The 16,283-nt window shown below is 35.9% G+C and overlaps 3 protein-coding genes and 1 long non-coding RNA gene across 4 annotated transcripts; 2 read left to right on the plus strand and 2 right to left on the minus strand.

The window, feature by feature from the left end:
• Positions 1–584: 584 nt before the first annotated feature.
• LOC129945780 (uncharacterized protein F13E9.13, mitochondrial) lies at positions 585–1,750 on the plus strand. Its single transcript, XM_056055700.1, has 5 exons — positions 585–730; positions 793–875; positions 940–1,080; positions 1,134–1,419; positions 1,478–1,750. Exons 1-5 carry the CDS (start codon positions 655–657, stop codon positions 1,714–1,716), a joined length of 825 nt encoding a protein of 274 aa, XP_055911675.1. The 5' UTR covers positions 585–654; the 3' UTR covers positions 1,717–1,750.
• On the minus strand, positions 1,740–3,063 carry LOC129945779 (tRNA-specific adenosine deaminase 1). The gene is made up of 2 exons (XM_056055699.1): positions 2,125–3,063; positions 1,740–2,069 (listed from the first exon to the last, which is right to left on the minus strand). The coding sequence occupies exons 1-2, from the start codon at positions 3,030–3,032 to the stop codon at positions 1,745–1,747; spliced, it is 1,233 nt and encodes a 410-aa protein (XP_055911674.1). The 5' UTR covers positions 3,033–3,063; the 3' UTR covers positions 1,740–1,744.
• A 4,009-nt stretch (positions 3,064–7,072) lies between these two features.
• On the plus strand, positions 7,073–9,499 carry LOC129945959 (pleckstrin homology domain-containing family G member 3). Its single transcript, XM_056055956.1, has 5 exons — positions 7,073–7,340; positions 7,408–7,953; positions 8,010–8,502; positions 8,571–8,631; positions 8,688–9,499. Exons 1-5 carry the CDS (start codon positions 7,211–7,213, stop codon positions 9,375–9,377), a joined length of 1,920 nt encoding a protein of 639 aa, XP_055911931.1. The 5' UTR covers positions 7,073–7,210; the 3' UTR covers positions 9,378–9,499.
• A 489-nt stretch (positions 9,500–9,988) lies between these two features.
• Positions 9,989–11,066, minus strand: LOC129947250 (uncharacterized). The gene is made up of 3 exons (XR_008781700.1): positions 10,478–11,066; positions 10,289–10,408; positions 9,989–10,218 (listed from the first exon to the last, which is right to left on the minus strand). It is a non-coding gene; the product is annotated as an uncharacterized LOC129947250 (long non-coding RNA).
• Between the last annotated feature and the right edge of the window lie 5,217 nt (positions 11,067–16,283).

The raw sequence follows: 16,283 nt of genomic DNA on the forward strand, positions 1-16,283 counted from the left end.
TCGGGCACATTTAATTTTATTCATCCGTTAAAAATCACAAGAAAGAACTTTTTGCTAAACTATTCTATATATTTTTTAAGTTGGTTACAAAACAAACGGATGGAACGATTTTTGTTCAACTTGAGGCTTTTTGATTTGTCTCTTTTGTAACCAAAAGTAAAAAGTGCTTTAAATTCGATTTTTCGAAATAAATTCCATTCAAATTGTTTTAAGATGAATCTGAAACAAAATTGTAAATGTTTTCTCTTATTTCAAAAAAACGGCTTCAATGATTTTGAAATCAGTTTTTTTGTATAAGTTTACTGTCTCAAGATGTCCAGAGTTTACTCCATAGACATAGGTATCACCTAATAAAACACCAATGCACCAAGTACGCGCGATATAGTGGTTCGTTTTGTTTTAATTTTGGGTACGTTTCAAACATTTCAGTGAAGGATACAAATATTTCCTTGGTCTATTTAAAATTTGAATTTTGCTTTGAAATTGGTCCAACAGTATTTTAGTTGACACTTCTAAAAATAGACAAAAACAACACTCAAAACAGCTGATTCCAGCAAATTAAACGTGGACATTGGGGTTATATCAATTCGTCGTAAATAGATATACCTACCTACCTTTACACATCAACAACAAAAATTTTCTCAACATTCAACAATGAATCGTTTTTTGAAAGTATTCCAGAATCCAAAATGTAATGTGGTTGGTATGATTCACTTGGACGCATTGCCAGGTAAAGAATCACATTTCTCCATACCTACCATACAAAAAATAAATAATCAAGTTCATTCAAAGGAACCCCAAAATATTCTGGTAATTTCAGTGAAATCATAGATAAGGCCAAACATGAAGCAAGCATTTATTCGAAATATAAACTTGTAAGTTTCTTAAAAACTATTTATAGAACTTAAACTCAAAAACAAACTCCTCTTCATCTTTAAGGATTCTGTTCTCATTGAAAACATGCACGATGTTCCTTATGTACAAGAAAGTTCTTTAGGACCAGAAACCGTCGCTTGCATGTCTAGAATTGCAAATGAAATTAAGAAAATCATTCCTAAATCGATGCCTTGTGGAATCCAGGTAAGTTTAGTTACATTTCTAGAGTTTATTTTATGATAAGAAACTTTAATAAGGTTCTGGCATGTGGCAATAGACAAGCACTAGCTGTTGCCAAGGCATGTGACCTTCAGTATATTCGTGCTGAGGGATTTGTTTTTGGTCATGTTGCAGATGAAGGATATACTGATGCTTGCGCAGGAGATATTCTCCGATATCGCCGATTGATAGACGCCGAATCGGTTTTAGTTTTTACAGATCTAAAGAAGAAACACAGTTCGCACTCGATTACAGCCGATACAAGTCTCCTCGAAACAGCCAAAGCGGCAGAGTTCTTTCTAACCGATGGGATTATAGTAACAGGTTTGGTAAATACAAGGAAAAAAGTGAACTCTCAAATAACACATGTTTATTTTTATAGGAACCTCAACCGGACATGCCGCAAGCCCCGGTGACTTAGATGCTCTTTACGGAAAAGTCAAAGTTCCTCTTATTATTGGTTCGGGTGTGACAAAGGATAATCTGAAGGATTATTATGATAAATCCAATGTCGTAATCATTGGATCTCACTTTAAGATTGACGGACATTGGGCTAATGATCTCTGTGAACGAACTATTCAAGGTTTCATGGAGGTACTTAACAAACTGAAAAATAAATAAGACCAACAAAACGAAAAAAAATATACTATCAACTTTCTTTATTACATGATAAAAGATTAAAACTAAGAAGGTTTTCCGGTTTAGTTGTCCATTGCTGGAAGTAGGATTCCTTGAGAGTTTTCCAGGAATTTTGATATTCTTGGCACTTTTGCTTGAGTTCACAATAAGTTATCGTTTTTAACTCATCGTCAATTTTAAGGCCTAATTTTGTTTTAAAATGTGGATTTAATTTTATCAATTGGAGGAACTCTTCAAGCAGATTAAGTTTGCTTATTTTGAGGGATGATTTTTTGGATTGCAGGAGCTTCTTGGTGATTCCTTGTTTCTTTCCATTGACTGAGATCTCATAAGGCCTACAAAGAAAATCTTAATAAATAAATATTCAGTCTTTATCAAAATTAATCTTACACTTTTTCTTCTGGAACATCGCACCAGACCAAACCATTTGGTGAAGCGTTTTTGTCTGCATCTTGAGAAAACTCGAAACTACATTGCGTAGCTAATTGTATTTGAGGCTCTTGTGCAATGAATCTGCTACTTTTGTGTTCTCGTTCTTTCCATCTCATATAGATAGCTCTTTTCATTGAATCCATATCAAAGTCACAGGAGAAATTCAAAGATTCTAAATAAATTGGTTTTTCTAGAAACATATCCAAGAAAGCACCTTGAATTCCTAGAATATTCCATTTGGAAAGCTTGTCACTACATGACATCGAAAGAGTCCTATCTCCACGTCCAGGTTTGGTTCTCAGGGAACCTTGAACTTGATGCATAGGGTCCAGAGTATTTTCTCCGATTAATTTTGCACCAGTGAAGACTTTGTTGTCAGGCGTCAAAACATCTCCAGCGTCGGACGACGTGACAATATCTAATTTCACACGTTTGCTGGCAATCTCTTCTTCTTCCCCCTTCGTTGGGTCGGTGACAATGCAGGCATCTCCACAAGGCACTTGTGTACTGAAAAAATGAAATGCTATTGATTCCTTTCTTCGGAATACACCTGAATCGTTGTCGTATATGAAGATATTGCTTTTCGTTTTAAGTTGATGGTAAATATAGCGAAGGAAACCTCGCCTAGCCAATACTTCAGCATGGGAGTCATTTAAGATTAAACCTAATGGACATAGTTTGGATTTACCAATACATTTTGTTCCACATCCCAAAGCAACGACTTTTGAATCACCAGTAAGACTGTCAACTTGAATGATAGACGATAGAACTGTCCATTCTGATTTTGTTGGTTTGCCTGTCTTTGGCAGGGAATTGAATTTTTTGAATGTTAATTCGGCAAAGGAGTTGGCAGGATTTTTCTGCATCTTATAGAGCGTAGAGTAGAGCTACCTCAACGTTTTGTTTACATTCTTACAAATACAACACAAGTGACAGGTGACACTGGAGAACTAAAATGGATGCATTCAGCTGTTGCTTAAGTTTGACACTATCTATAATACAGGCTCTTCCAATAAAAGATTTAATTTTGATATTAAAAATGCGAGTATTTGTTACGAGAAATCAATGGACGTATATTTCATTGTAAAGAAGCAGGTATCCTATTGGAAATGGCTAACGATATCAGCCAAATGGACACTACAGCTACAGTTGTTGCAGTATACCACTTTCATTAATTTGTGTATGACCAGTTCGCAACCTTTGCACTTGTATGTTCTTGATAACTTTACAAACTGTATTTTTAAGGTCTTGAATCAATTGTAAGGCATTGGCGTAACTCTTACTTTTCATATGGCTCAGAGTCACAACATTTTAGTGGCAACTTGCAATCAACATTTCGAGAAATATTTTCGACAGTATTGTGGTGTAGTAACAAATTTGCTATGTTTAGTTTTTACTCGCCAAATGTCAAAATATGACAGCTTCAAGCTGCTAAACATGACATTCAAATGCCAAAATTAAATATGTCTGAATGAAACCATTTAGCTTTCCTTTTAATTATATATAATATATAATTATATATAATTAAAACTCTTTTTGAGAAGATTTAAATTTTCAGATTCAGAGTAAATTTAGCTTTATCTAGAAAAAAAAATGTATTTAGGCATCGGGATGCAACGTAGTATTAGATCCCAAGCTACAATATGCATCAGATATTTTTGACTTGACTCCAAAATTAACATTTTATTTGAATCTCTGTTGAGAACAAGAACAATTGTGGAAAAAGTAACATTAGAATTTTTCGATACAACAATACATACAATACATTTTTTTAGAAGTTTTTTTATTTCATTTGCATTTATTTTTTTGGCTTTAAGACATTTGAAAAGTTATCGCTCGTTCTTTTTAATGATTTTATTCTTCGCTAGTCACAAAAACGACTAGAAATCAAAACCAAAAACACTCTAATAAAGTTATAAATCCCATTGTATAAATATTTATCATAGTACTCTTATGAAGAGGAACGATCGAAGTGACATCTGAAACGCGTGCAGATGATCGAATTTAATCCCTTTTTCATACCCCTTAATTGATGGGAAGAGTTGAGAATGAAGGAAAATTCAACAATAATTAAAGAATAGAAAATAGAGAAGAACATATGCAAATAAGGAGATCGAGGGAGACAATGGCATGAGACGAAATTTTTTAATTTTATCTCCACAACTATTGAGGGCGCTACGTAAAAGTACTTGGCAGGGAACTAAGAATGAGGAGAAAGTTACTAAAGAATGAATGAGAAAAGTAAATGTAGAGGAGATGTGCATATGCATACATATATTTTTAGCCATTGACATACTTTACATGGACTACTAGTGGTGTGAATTTTCCAAACAAAATTTGAATAAAAATGGTTCCACTTTAAATTAGCTACACTAGCCCTTCCAGGCACAGTGGCAAAAAAAGTTATGAAATATTTAGCGACATCTGTTTGTATTTAGTTGAGATAAGCTTTTTCTGACATAGAAAGTATTGACATTTAGTATAATTTGTTGAAGACAAGCGTGCCATGTTTTTGATAGTTCGTGCAAAATGAACCAGAAGCAGGCTATGCGCTGTGAGCAGTGCTGTCGTTTTAAAAATGCCAAGAGAGTATTTTCTTGAATTGAGGAGTGAAACAAAAAAACAACAAAAACATGCTTGGCCCATGAACAAAATTATAACTGAAAATAATAATGTCCAAATTCGAAGTTAGTTGGCATACTGCGAAGGTTAATGTTCCGAAAACAGACAAATAGAAGGATGTAATGTCGTACCAAATGTTTGCTTTCACTGCTTAAAGGCCAACATTTTAAAATAATATAGTTAAAATAAATAATTTAAATTCATCACTTTTCGTTTATTAAATAAGCAATTGACAATTGAAATACATCATGTTTGAATATTCATGAATAAATTAAATTCATTATTTTGAATTCGGTGTTTCATATTTTCAGTTACAAACATTAAGGGGCCAAAAGATATCATTAAAATCGATCCAAACAAAAATTTGAATCAATATTTGACGGTGTTTCCTTTGATTGGAAATGAAAATTATAGACTCATCCATCGGAAATCACACAAACAATTTTTTTTTCAGAAAAAAAAGTGTAATTGCTCATTTAAAATACTACTATAGTAGCAAGAACGACAGCAGTGGCTGTGAGTATTAAATGTAAATGTTACAAAAATTTCCCGCATAGCCCTATTTGCGCTAGTGTTTTGTCCATTAAAAGTGGAACCATCGTGAAGTTGGCTACTAGGAGTCCATGTGGAGTATGTCCATGTTTGTAGCTATGTATACTTTAAAGCTGTAGGTATTTTGAAATTAAGAATTCTCATTTGATTTTAAATTTTCAATCTTTGTGAAAAATTAAATGTTGCAATATTTGGCATATGATGCATTGAAGAATTTAAATGTATTCAATTATTTTGTTGTTGTTATTATTGCGTATTATTTGTTATACACACGCATCAAGTTCAAACACAATCAAAAATTGAAAGGTATTCTAAATAGGGCATACTGCATTAAATTTTTAATTTTAATATAAAAACATATAAATAAATAAATATAATATAAAACTACGTTGAAAAATTAACCTCACAAGTGCCAGTGCCTAAATAGCAAAGGTATAAGCTTAATATCTGTATGAGGTATTATGATGACATGGTAGTAATTTGGACAGAATGGAAGTGTTTCTTGTGTGGAGATATCATTATGATAACATTAATTGCTTCTATGGAACTCTTCAATTCATATAGTTCAGATCATTTTACTTTTATCGGTTTTAATCTTTTAAGGTCTTTTCTTGTAAAAGATTCAAACATAATTGTTAGAGCATTGTATGCCGAGTTTGCACCTTGTTTCAAAAGTTTCTTATTTACAACATTAACATGACCATGCTTCCACATTTTCAACACTGGTTTAAACAGCTGACGCACGTTTCGTGTTTTGTTTCACTGTCAAACATCTTCACTTTGGTCTATAATTGAACCATGAATCGTCTCACAAACGAACAACGCTTGCAAATTATTGAATTGAAATACTGAAAATTGGACTAAGCGAATGGACCCCTTGAGGCGCGGTCAAGTTCAACATCTGCATGAAATAATCTTCAAAAATTAAATTATATGTACCGTACTATCAATTTAATCAAAGATTTCATGCATTTTTCTGAATTGTATGTGTTTTTTAAACTTTCCTATAGCTTTCAAAAATTCCCCTTTTATAAATATATACATATAAAACGTACAAATTAAAGGAATTATATCAAACCAAACTTTTGGTATAAAAAAGATAAAATATAATTTGTTTTTTAAACTTAAGAGTCATATCAAAAATAAAGACAATTATCAGGAGCACTCTATTGAATTGAAAAATAAATATATTAAAAAATTTATTATATTAACTACCTACCGCAAAAAATAATCTTGCAGTCTTATACTTTTTCTATTTCTTGCCAAAGCATAACCGTAAAAACTTTCCTCTTCAAGTAAACGTTGTTGCTATTGTCTCCCTCTATCTCCTACTACATTCGCATATGTTCTTCTCTATTTTCTTTAATTTTTTAATTATTGTTGAATTTTCCCTCATTCTCAACTCTTCCCAACTATTGAGGGATATAAAAAAAGGGATCAAATTCAATCATCTCCACGACACTCAAATGTCGATTCGATCGTTTCTCTTCATATTTCATAAGAGTACTATAATAAATATATTTACAATGCTATAAGCTAACTACTTTCTGAAAGTTTGAAGTGTAAAAAAAACTGTGGTGTTTTGTTTCTAAACACTATTTTAATAACTAATGAACGAGTCCATTTTCACTTTTTAGTACAAATCTTCGCCCTGGATACGTCCATCTGTATTTCTTTCTAAAGGCTTTCATTAATACGGTTTTTAATTTTCTTATGTTGCCAACATTGAATTCAAAACAGAACTTTGAAAAAAATTAAGACAGGTGTAAATGTAAAGTCGGTTGTTAATCCTCATCTACTTTGCTGTTCCACCAACATCTGTCCCTGAATCAATAATTTCACAATAAAATTCTTAAGTCGTCGACTTAAAATGTACCATACCCCAACAAGACGTCCATCAAGTGCCCCCGAAGAATTCCACACGCCCCTAACTTTTAGTAAAGAACTCAAACAAGTGCTCAACGAACGGAATCTTCTCACAGCAAAAACACGAAAAAGAGGTACGTACCTAGCTTAAGAAAAACTCCATCTGTCCATCACCATTTCCAATTTTACTTGTTCTTATAGTTTGTTCCTTATTGGATCGCATAACACCAGATAAAAACAATGGCTTTGACCGCCGCCAGAGTTTCCGTCAACAAGCCATCCAAGAAATCATCAGCTCGGAGAAAGCCTATCTCAAGCAATTGGAAATACTCATGGAATTCTTTGTTGTTCCTCTGAAGACTCAGGAAATCCTCAGCGATAGTTGTCACACGGCGCTTTTTGGTCAAATTGAAATGATTTACAATCTAAATGGCGAACTTCTGAAGGAAATCGAAAAGAATCAGGATAATGTAGCTGAGGCTTTCCTGAAAATGGCACCTTTCTTCAAGCTATACTCTGTGTACGCCTTCGACTATAAGAACTCTTTGTTGATTCTTCAAGATTTCACAAGCAAAGATCCAGTTTTCAGAAAGTTCCTTGAAAATGCCGAATCACGTCCTGAGGTTCAGAGGAAATTGAATTCTCTTATGATTGCTCCCATTCAAAGGGTTCCCCGCTATAAGTTGTTGCTGGAACAGGTCCTACTCTACACCAGTCCAGCTGATGTAGATTTTAAGCTGTTAAAAGGTAAGACTTGAATCAAACTTTGGAATAATTTTACGAACTTGGGAAAATTATTTTAGAATCAGTGAAGTTAGTTGAGAGTACAGTGTCTCACATCAACTCTGTCATTGAGGACCAAGAGGTCACCCAGAGACTGTTGAATATTCAGAATTCTCTTGTAAATCGCACCCCCAACATTGTGAAACCAAGTCGAAAAGTCATCAAGGAGGGAATCCTGAATAAAGTGAACCGCAAAGGAGATGAAATCAAGCGCTACTGTGTCCTGATGTCAGACATATTCATGTATTGCAAGATATTGAAGGATCGTCCTAAGGACACTGTGGTAGAGAACTCCCTCGAGTGTTGCTGTATCTTTCCATTGAAGAAGTGTAAGGTCTACGAGATGTTTCCAGGGAACTTCAAAATTACCTGCCAAGGAGACGGAATCATCCTCTGCACAAGTGATTTAAATCTGGGAAGGACATGGGTTGGTTTCATTAAAGATGCCATCGAATTGCACATCATCTGCAGAAAGACGCTTCGAAAGGAATCAAGCAAAAGGACACCAATTAGGTGAGAATAAATATTTTTAGACTACTTAGCCAGAATTCCCATTTGACGTATTTGGCTTATAATTTCAGAAAGAAAGACATAAAATACTTCGACTCAGACTTTCTCGTGAGCCCAAACAAACGCAAATGTGTAAGTAACCAAGAACCTTAGAAGGTTTACACTGTCTCTAATTGACTGTATTTTAGGATTATGAAAGTGTATTCCGCAACAAACGCAGCACAGATTCGGATGACAGTGATGGGAAATCCTCTTGTTTTGGTCGCTTCAAAGAAGTCACCAACAACTTGAAGAGATCAAAGGACGAACCGTATCTCCCAGTTTACACCAATTCTCTGTCGAAAGCAAAAAACAGCCTTGTAACAGATAAAATTTCAGCATGTCCACCAAGACGTCGAAGTATTCTCAAGAAAACCAAACCAATTGTAATCAAAAAAGATGAACACGACCCAACCTACGGATTTGCAACTCACTTTAACGATTCCGAGTCGTATTTCCGTGCCCAAAAAGTGGATTCGACCATTCCAACAACAGTAACTCGCCAGGATTTTTTCAATGAGACATCTGCCGATGGCGAAGGGAATTTAAAGGACATACTCTTCCCTCTACGAACAAGTGGAGGAAGCAACAAAAGCGGCAGCACCGGATGGATGGCCACCAGACGAGGAAAAGAAAATCGTTCATGTGCTGAATCTGGAGCATCGCCAAGGAAACGCGTTAAATTTGATGATTTACAGCAGACTTCATATTCCAAGCTTGCCAAAGCCGAGCCGTATAAATTTTCAAATAATGTAATTATGGGAAAGAATTCTGGGCCAACACCAGCGGCTGCTCCCCTGCATGAGCGGATTATCGACTTTTTTGTAAAACTATTTTAAACTTGCCTTTAATTTACAACTTAACTTTGATTTGTTTTATTTGATATTTTAAGAAATATTTAATGTGTGTACCTATTTATGTTTTTTTTCTCTTGTATTCTCTCTGTCGTAATTTTATTTAAATGTTCAATAAATTTTTGTAAAATAAATTATTCACCCCTATTGCGAGTTTCACTTTTTCTGGATTCCGTCCGAAAAAAATGACATTTCACATTTCCCTTATTGTGAGTTTCGGACGGAAAATTTTCCACTTCGAAAAATTTTCTCCTATTGTGAACTTTTTTTTCGGGTGGAACTTCAAGTCTTTGACAACTCTTTCTTTCACTCAAAATTTGGCGGCGGAAAAGGACAACTTTGGCGAAAAATGTAAGTAATTTTTATAAATAACAACAAAATAATCGAAAATAACTCCAACTTTTTTATTTTCAAGGAGTAAAACAACAAATAGAAGGCAATGCGCGTTGCTGGCGATATAATGTTGACATGTGTTCCATCTACACATCCTATTATGCTTGGCATATTGAATTTCATGAAGAAATCTTGGCTGATTCTTCTACATTCGTTTTGTGCTGGCCACTTTATCCATTCTGGACAAAGCCTCTCCTCCAACACGTTCAACACTTCAGCCATAATAAGGCTTACAGATGGTTGTGCCAACCCAACTTCATGGTCCTTCCAAACTCCCTTTTGGTACCCGCCCTCCGCAAGGAAACGTAAGGTGGCTGCAAGTTTTATAATTGGGGGCACACCAAATTTTTGTTTTACTGGGGGCAAGGAACTGGAAAGAACATCCAACAAATATTTGAAGGCTTCTTTATTTACTCGATAGTGTTGATGAAATCTGAAAAAAAAGTTTGATTCGTAATCTACATTTATATTCACAAATTCTTTACATGAAACTTATTACTCACAATGGCTCACGCAACTCCAAAGGGTTTGAAGAATCTCTGAGTTGTCTTCTGATTGATTTTTGTTTTTGTTTTTCTTCCTCATCATTAATCATTTCCCTCAGGGCTATGCTATACATGTTGCTTAAGTAAAATATAAAAACAATTCTAAACAATTTGTGTAATAAAATATCATACTGTTCAAGTTCATACCTTTTGATGAGAGCAAATAAAGGCTACGGCAGAATCACAAAAAACAATTTTTATTTGTTTTATTTACTTATTTTCAAGTATATTTATTTTTATGAGTTAAAGACGGAATCACGGAATGCACGGATATTGTTTACTTTTTTAAAAATTTTAATTCACACTTCACTCATCTGTCAAAAATCTGTTTAGCCGTGTTCGAAGTGATGTAGTTCTGAATTGTTCCGGTTTTTTTTGTTTTGGTTATGGATACCGTCGTTTGTTTTTTTTTTCTTGAAAAATTACTTCTAACATACAAAAAATATTTAATAAAGTTTTTAACTCAACAAATTGTCATTTTCATTCCAAAAGGGGTTGAAAATAATAATTTATTTGCAAAACTAGAACACCGTCCTATTGTATTTTTTTCTGGGATTTGTTCAGATATTTCGTTCAGCTTGTATTTGCCTTTTCAATGAACGCTTCTTTTTTTCGAAATGTCACCTCTAATTCGAAGTGAAAATTCATTCGGGTGGAACTCACAATAGCTTTAAAAATTCCGGGGGAACAATAATTTTTCGGGTGAAATATTTTCCGGGTGAAACTCACAATAGGGGTGATTGTTTTTGTATAAAAAATTTAATTTTAAGGATATATATATAAGGATATGTCGTTTGCATAGGACAATTTTGATTCTCTTGAAATATTTCATTGACTTAAGGGTCTAGAATTTGTAGGATATCGCGAAATTCCCTCAAAATAAATTTCATCATCATGTTCGACTCGAAAATCGAAGTTTGCTTCAAGCATCTTCTAAAATACTTCCACCTTTTCTAATCGCTACCTAATATCTCCCAGGGGCCTGATTATGAGGTTCGCGGCGGATCGTTTTCAATTCGACCTTTCAAATTCGACTCGCTTCGTATTTCCTTATTAACGAACTCGCGGCGAAGCGAAAGTAGTTCTTCCTATATTCCAGTGATTTGACACTTTGGTTTGACTTTTTCTCTATATATTCCAGTGATTTGACACTTTTGTGTTTGACAGCTTTCCACAAATTTTGTTTTGTTTTGATTGAATTTGTGAAATTTGCGGTGATTTATTTAATAAACAATATTAAAATTAAAAAATGGAATCAATTATGGTGTATATTTATTCTGAAAGTGAGGAATTTGAGGAATCCCAGGATTACGGGTGTCCAGGAGACTACTAAGGAGCAAATCTTCTCCTCTGGAATTCCCTTCAACTGAGTAAGTATTGTTTACTTTTAGTTGAAATCAAATTAATCAATTAATTTACACACTTTGTCTTAATAGATTTATCAAACTATTTCGACTTTCGAAAGAAGCTTTTGTCTTCATTTTGCAAGAGATCAGTGAGGAATTCAAGGATCAGAATAGCAACGGCATTCCTTCAATTTTAAAGCTTGCCGCTACTATGAGATTTCTTGCTGAGGGATCGTACCAAAAAGGAGTTGGACAAGACGTACTGCTTGGAATGGCACAACCAACAGTCTCTCAATATTCAGGACCGACGAGTGCTCCCGTTGCAATGTCCTTATTTTTTTTCATAAACTCGACGAGAGCAAAAATTGATGTCGATTTGTTTGCTTGTTTTTACCGTTCCTTGAATGAATTTTAAAATTTTATATTTTATTGTGGATAAATTATAAGAAAATTAAAATAAAGCTAACTCACATTTTTAAATTAAAATAAAGAAATAATCCACGAATTCAAAACGAAGAAGGCGAAAGCGAAAGCAATAATTGAAAAATGGCAAACTCGCTAGCAAAACGATTCGCCGCGAACCTCATAATCAGGCCCCAGTTATCGTGCGAGCTGAGTGAAATTGACACCGAAGTTCAGGTTTTTGACTATATTGGTTTTGGAGAAGACTATATACAGATATGGACATTAAAATAGAAACACCAGAGTTTTAAAAATTCAATTTTTGTTCTTTCTCTGAGAGCGCAGTTTCAACACCCCCTCTCGCTACAGATGGTTTCGATTGGTCATCCTTTCGAATTCCTAAAAGATTCGTAAAATTAAGGAAAACATCTTTTGAAAGTGGTTTTGTCAAAATATCAGCTCTCATATCATTTGATAGACAGTATCTTAGTTCCATGATGTTCTCTCTTAGGTTAACCTTCCAAGTGCTGCACCCATAAAGAAGCACAGACTCGACATTTGTGCGAAAAAATCGTAGCTTTGTTCTTAACCCTCAAGCGTAACCGAAAATAACTATCGGATGAATAAGAAAAGTAAAGCACTAATTATTCCATAATTATTTATTGATTTGTACTCAGATCAGTCTAATTTGTCAAAAAAGTACTTCAAATTATGAAAAAGGCTACTAGAAATGAGAATTAAATATGATGGGTAAAAATAATTGATTCGACTACGCGCGCCCGCTTGAAGGTTAAGCTGACAGTTATTCCTTTAAATTTTCGACAACAACGAACGCCGCTTTTGCTTAGCCGATGACGTCTTGTTCGGTTCCGCCGATCGATTTAGATACAGAAAGCTCTCCACTTTTTCCACCGGTTGCGAGAAAATATTTATTTGGGAGGATCGTTGGGTTCCGAGGCTGATCATTATTGTTTTGCCGGAATTAATTTTCAGCCCCACAACTTCAGCTTCTCTCCCTTCACACTTGTTATCATTTGATGGAGATCCATGATCCTATGAGAGAGTAAGCAAACATCGTCCGCGTAATCCAAGTGCTTTAAATAGGATGTCAAAGTCTATTGGAACCCTCCGCTACCTGACAAAGCTGCGCGCAGTACATCGTTTATCACCAACAATAACAATATTGGAGACAAAATACAGCCCTGTCTGACTCCGCTACGGATTTTAAAATCATCTGACAACCTACCATCCTGCAGAACGTGATACTTGAATCCATCATGTGTTGCTTTAATTATAGCAATTCGTTTTTCTGAAATGCCTCTCCTCCGTAAAGCTAACCAGATATACTCCCTGTTAACGCTATCAAAGGCCTTCTCGAAGTCGATTAACAGCAGGTGTAGGGGTGATCGATGTTCAACGCATTGGTCAATAATGATCCGCAGGGGTTATAAATACAGCAGGATCCAGCGCGGAATTCTGCTTGTTCGGCCTCTAGTGTGGCCTCAAGGTGTTCTCTTAAGCGTTCCACTATGACTTTTGCAACTATTTTGGCAACGGCAAGGTAGAACGCAAATTCCTTTAAAGTTTTCCCACTTTGTTAGATCTCCTTTTTTTGGGAGCTTGACGATAATTCCCTTCTTCCACTCATCGGGAGTGCTTTCGATGGTCCAGGCTTCTTTTATGAGCGGATGAAGCAGTTCGCTTGATGACGTTGGCACTGCTTGTAAAAGCTCTGCGCGAATTTTATCAAGTCCTACCGCTTTGTTTATTGTCCTGATCCAAGAGCCATGGATTGTAGGATCCATTGTTCGAGGACTCAGGACTCCTGGATACTACACACTTTGTGTGACAGATAAAGGTGAACCTAGATCTTGCATACTAGTGAAACGTAGCATTAATGTATTTTTACTCCATCGTTTCAGTGACAGAGATACCACCGTAGCTAGGCTGGAAACAACCAAAGGAATTTTCTGGCTGGTATCGGCGTATCTAGGGCATGACCACCTTGGCCCTCTCCCTGGAAAAACCCTGGAGAAAGTCGTCGCTGAAGCGGAAAGGCAAAGGATCCGCCTAATTATTGGGAGCGATGCTAACGCTCATCATACTGTATGGGGCAGTACGAATATCAACGACAGAGGTGAGTCTCGTTTTAATTATATTCTTGGTACTAACCTCTTAGTAAGTAATGTTGGAAATGAACCAACCTTAGACATAACTCTTGTCTCAGATATCATATGATCTTGGGCTGGAAAGTATCCAAAGAACACTCGTTCTCTGATCATAGATATATCCAGTTCAATATAAATGTGGATGATAACCCGAGTTCATTGACTTTTCGAAACTAACGGAAAACTGACTGGGCTTTATACAGGAACTCATTACAGAATTTACTAGAACCTGGACTATCTAGTCCTTCCTCTAACGCTAACGAACTTGACAACAAAGTCAATGACCTTACCTCAGCTATGAACAGATCGCTATAAAATTGCTTGTCCACTTATACACATAAGAGGAAAGAGGAAACCACAATAGTGGGCCTCAGAGCTTGACTCGCTCAGGAAGGAATTCAGGAAACTTTTCAACCGGGCCAAAGCTCCAAGAATAGCCTCTCATTGGGACTCCTACAAAGAATCCCTAAGAATCTACAAGAAGGCACTAAGGAAATCCAAGCGATCTTCTTGGCGATCCTTCTGTGGCATGATAGAAGAAACTTCCGAAGCCTCTAGGTTACGGAAAATTCTTTCAACTAATCCAGCTATGCCAAGCTGCTTGAAAAATACAGACGGCTCCTGGACAAATTGAAGTAATGAATCGCTGAACTTACTATTGGACACTCACTTTCCTTGTAGTTCTCTTACCGAAACTTGCAACAGTTTTATACGTTCAAGTTCAAATTCAACATATCCACAAGGTCTAATCACAAAGGATAAGCTACAATGGGCTCTCAACAGCTTCAAACCATTTAAAGCTGCAGGACCAGATGGTACAATACCAGTGGAATTACAAAAGGCTTCTGATATAATTGCACCAATCCTTGAGGCAATTTTTTCCAGTTGTCTTTACCTGGTCCATGTTCCCTCGGCATGGAGAGAAGTTAAAGTTGTTTTTATACCTAAAGCAGGTAAATGCTCCCAAGTCAGTCCTAAAGATCTACGACCTATAAGTCTATCATCATTCCTTCTTAAGACCCTGGAAAGATTGATTGATATCCATTTAAGGGCACGTATCGATACAAGACTTCTGTCTTCGTCTCAACGTGCCTACTATAAAGGTAAATCGGTGGAAACAGCGTTACACACTTTAGTACGCACCATCGAATATTCCCTCCATCATAAAGAGTTCACTTTGGTTGCTTTCCTTGACATCGAAGGTGCCTAGCAGAATAATTAACTAAAAACTGGGCAACTCTTCTTGCAGACGATTCGTTAGTAGAGGGACACCGCAACGTGGTGTTCTATCCCCTCTCTTCTGGAACCTAGTGGTGAATGAAATCCTAAGTAGTCTGGATGCGGAGGGTTTCAGAGTGATAGCTTATGCGGACGACGTTGCTATAGCAGTTTCAGGAAAGCATTTTAATATCCTAAAAGAAGTCTTAAAAAATGCCTTAGGTGTGGACTGGGTGTTAACCCACACAAAACCGATCTGGTCTTATTTTCGAGGAGATAGAAAATTCCATTTGTCAACCCTCCTTATATTAAAGGAATCCAATTAAAATTCTCAGACGAGGCTAAATACCTAGGTCTTGTCTTAGACAAAAAACTAAATTGGAAATGCAACGTACAGGAAAGAGTCAAAAAAGCTACTGTAGCTCTCTTTTCTTGCAAAAAAGCTATTGGTAATAAATGGGGTTTACAGCCCAGAATCACGCATTGGCTATACACATCGGTAATCAGACCGATTTTAACGTACGGTGTGGCAGTATGGTGGACTGCTTTAGAGAAAGTAGCCTGCCCATGTATAAGCGGATCGCTTCGCACGACCCCGTCTGCAGCACTGGACACCTTGCTCTACCTTACACCTCTTGACATATTTAGCAAACAAATAGCTGCAAGCTCGGCTATTCGCCTCAATGCTTCGTCGCAGTGGACTAACAACAACATTGGCCACTCCGTAATTCTAAGGTACTTAGAATCAATTCCAAAGCACACAGACTACACCATCCCCCAACTACAATTCGACAGGAATTTCCGAATTTCTATACCTAC

Source organism: Eupeodes corollae, chromosome 2, assembly GCF_945859685.1.
Source record: "Eupeodes corollae chromosome 2, idEupCoro1.1, whole genome shotgun sequence".
Taxonomy (NCBI): Eukaryota; Metazoa; Arthropoda; class Insecta; order Diptera; family Syrphidae; genus Eupeodes; species Eupeodes corollae.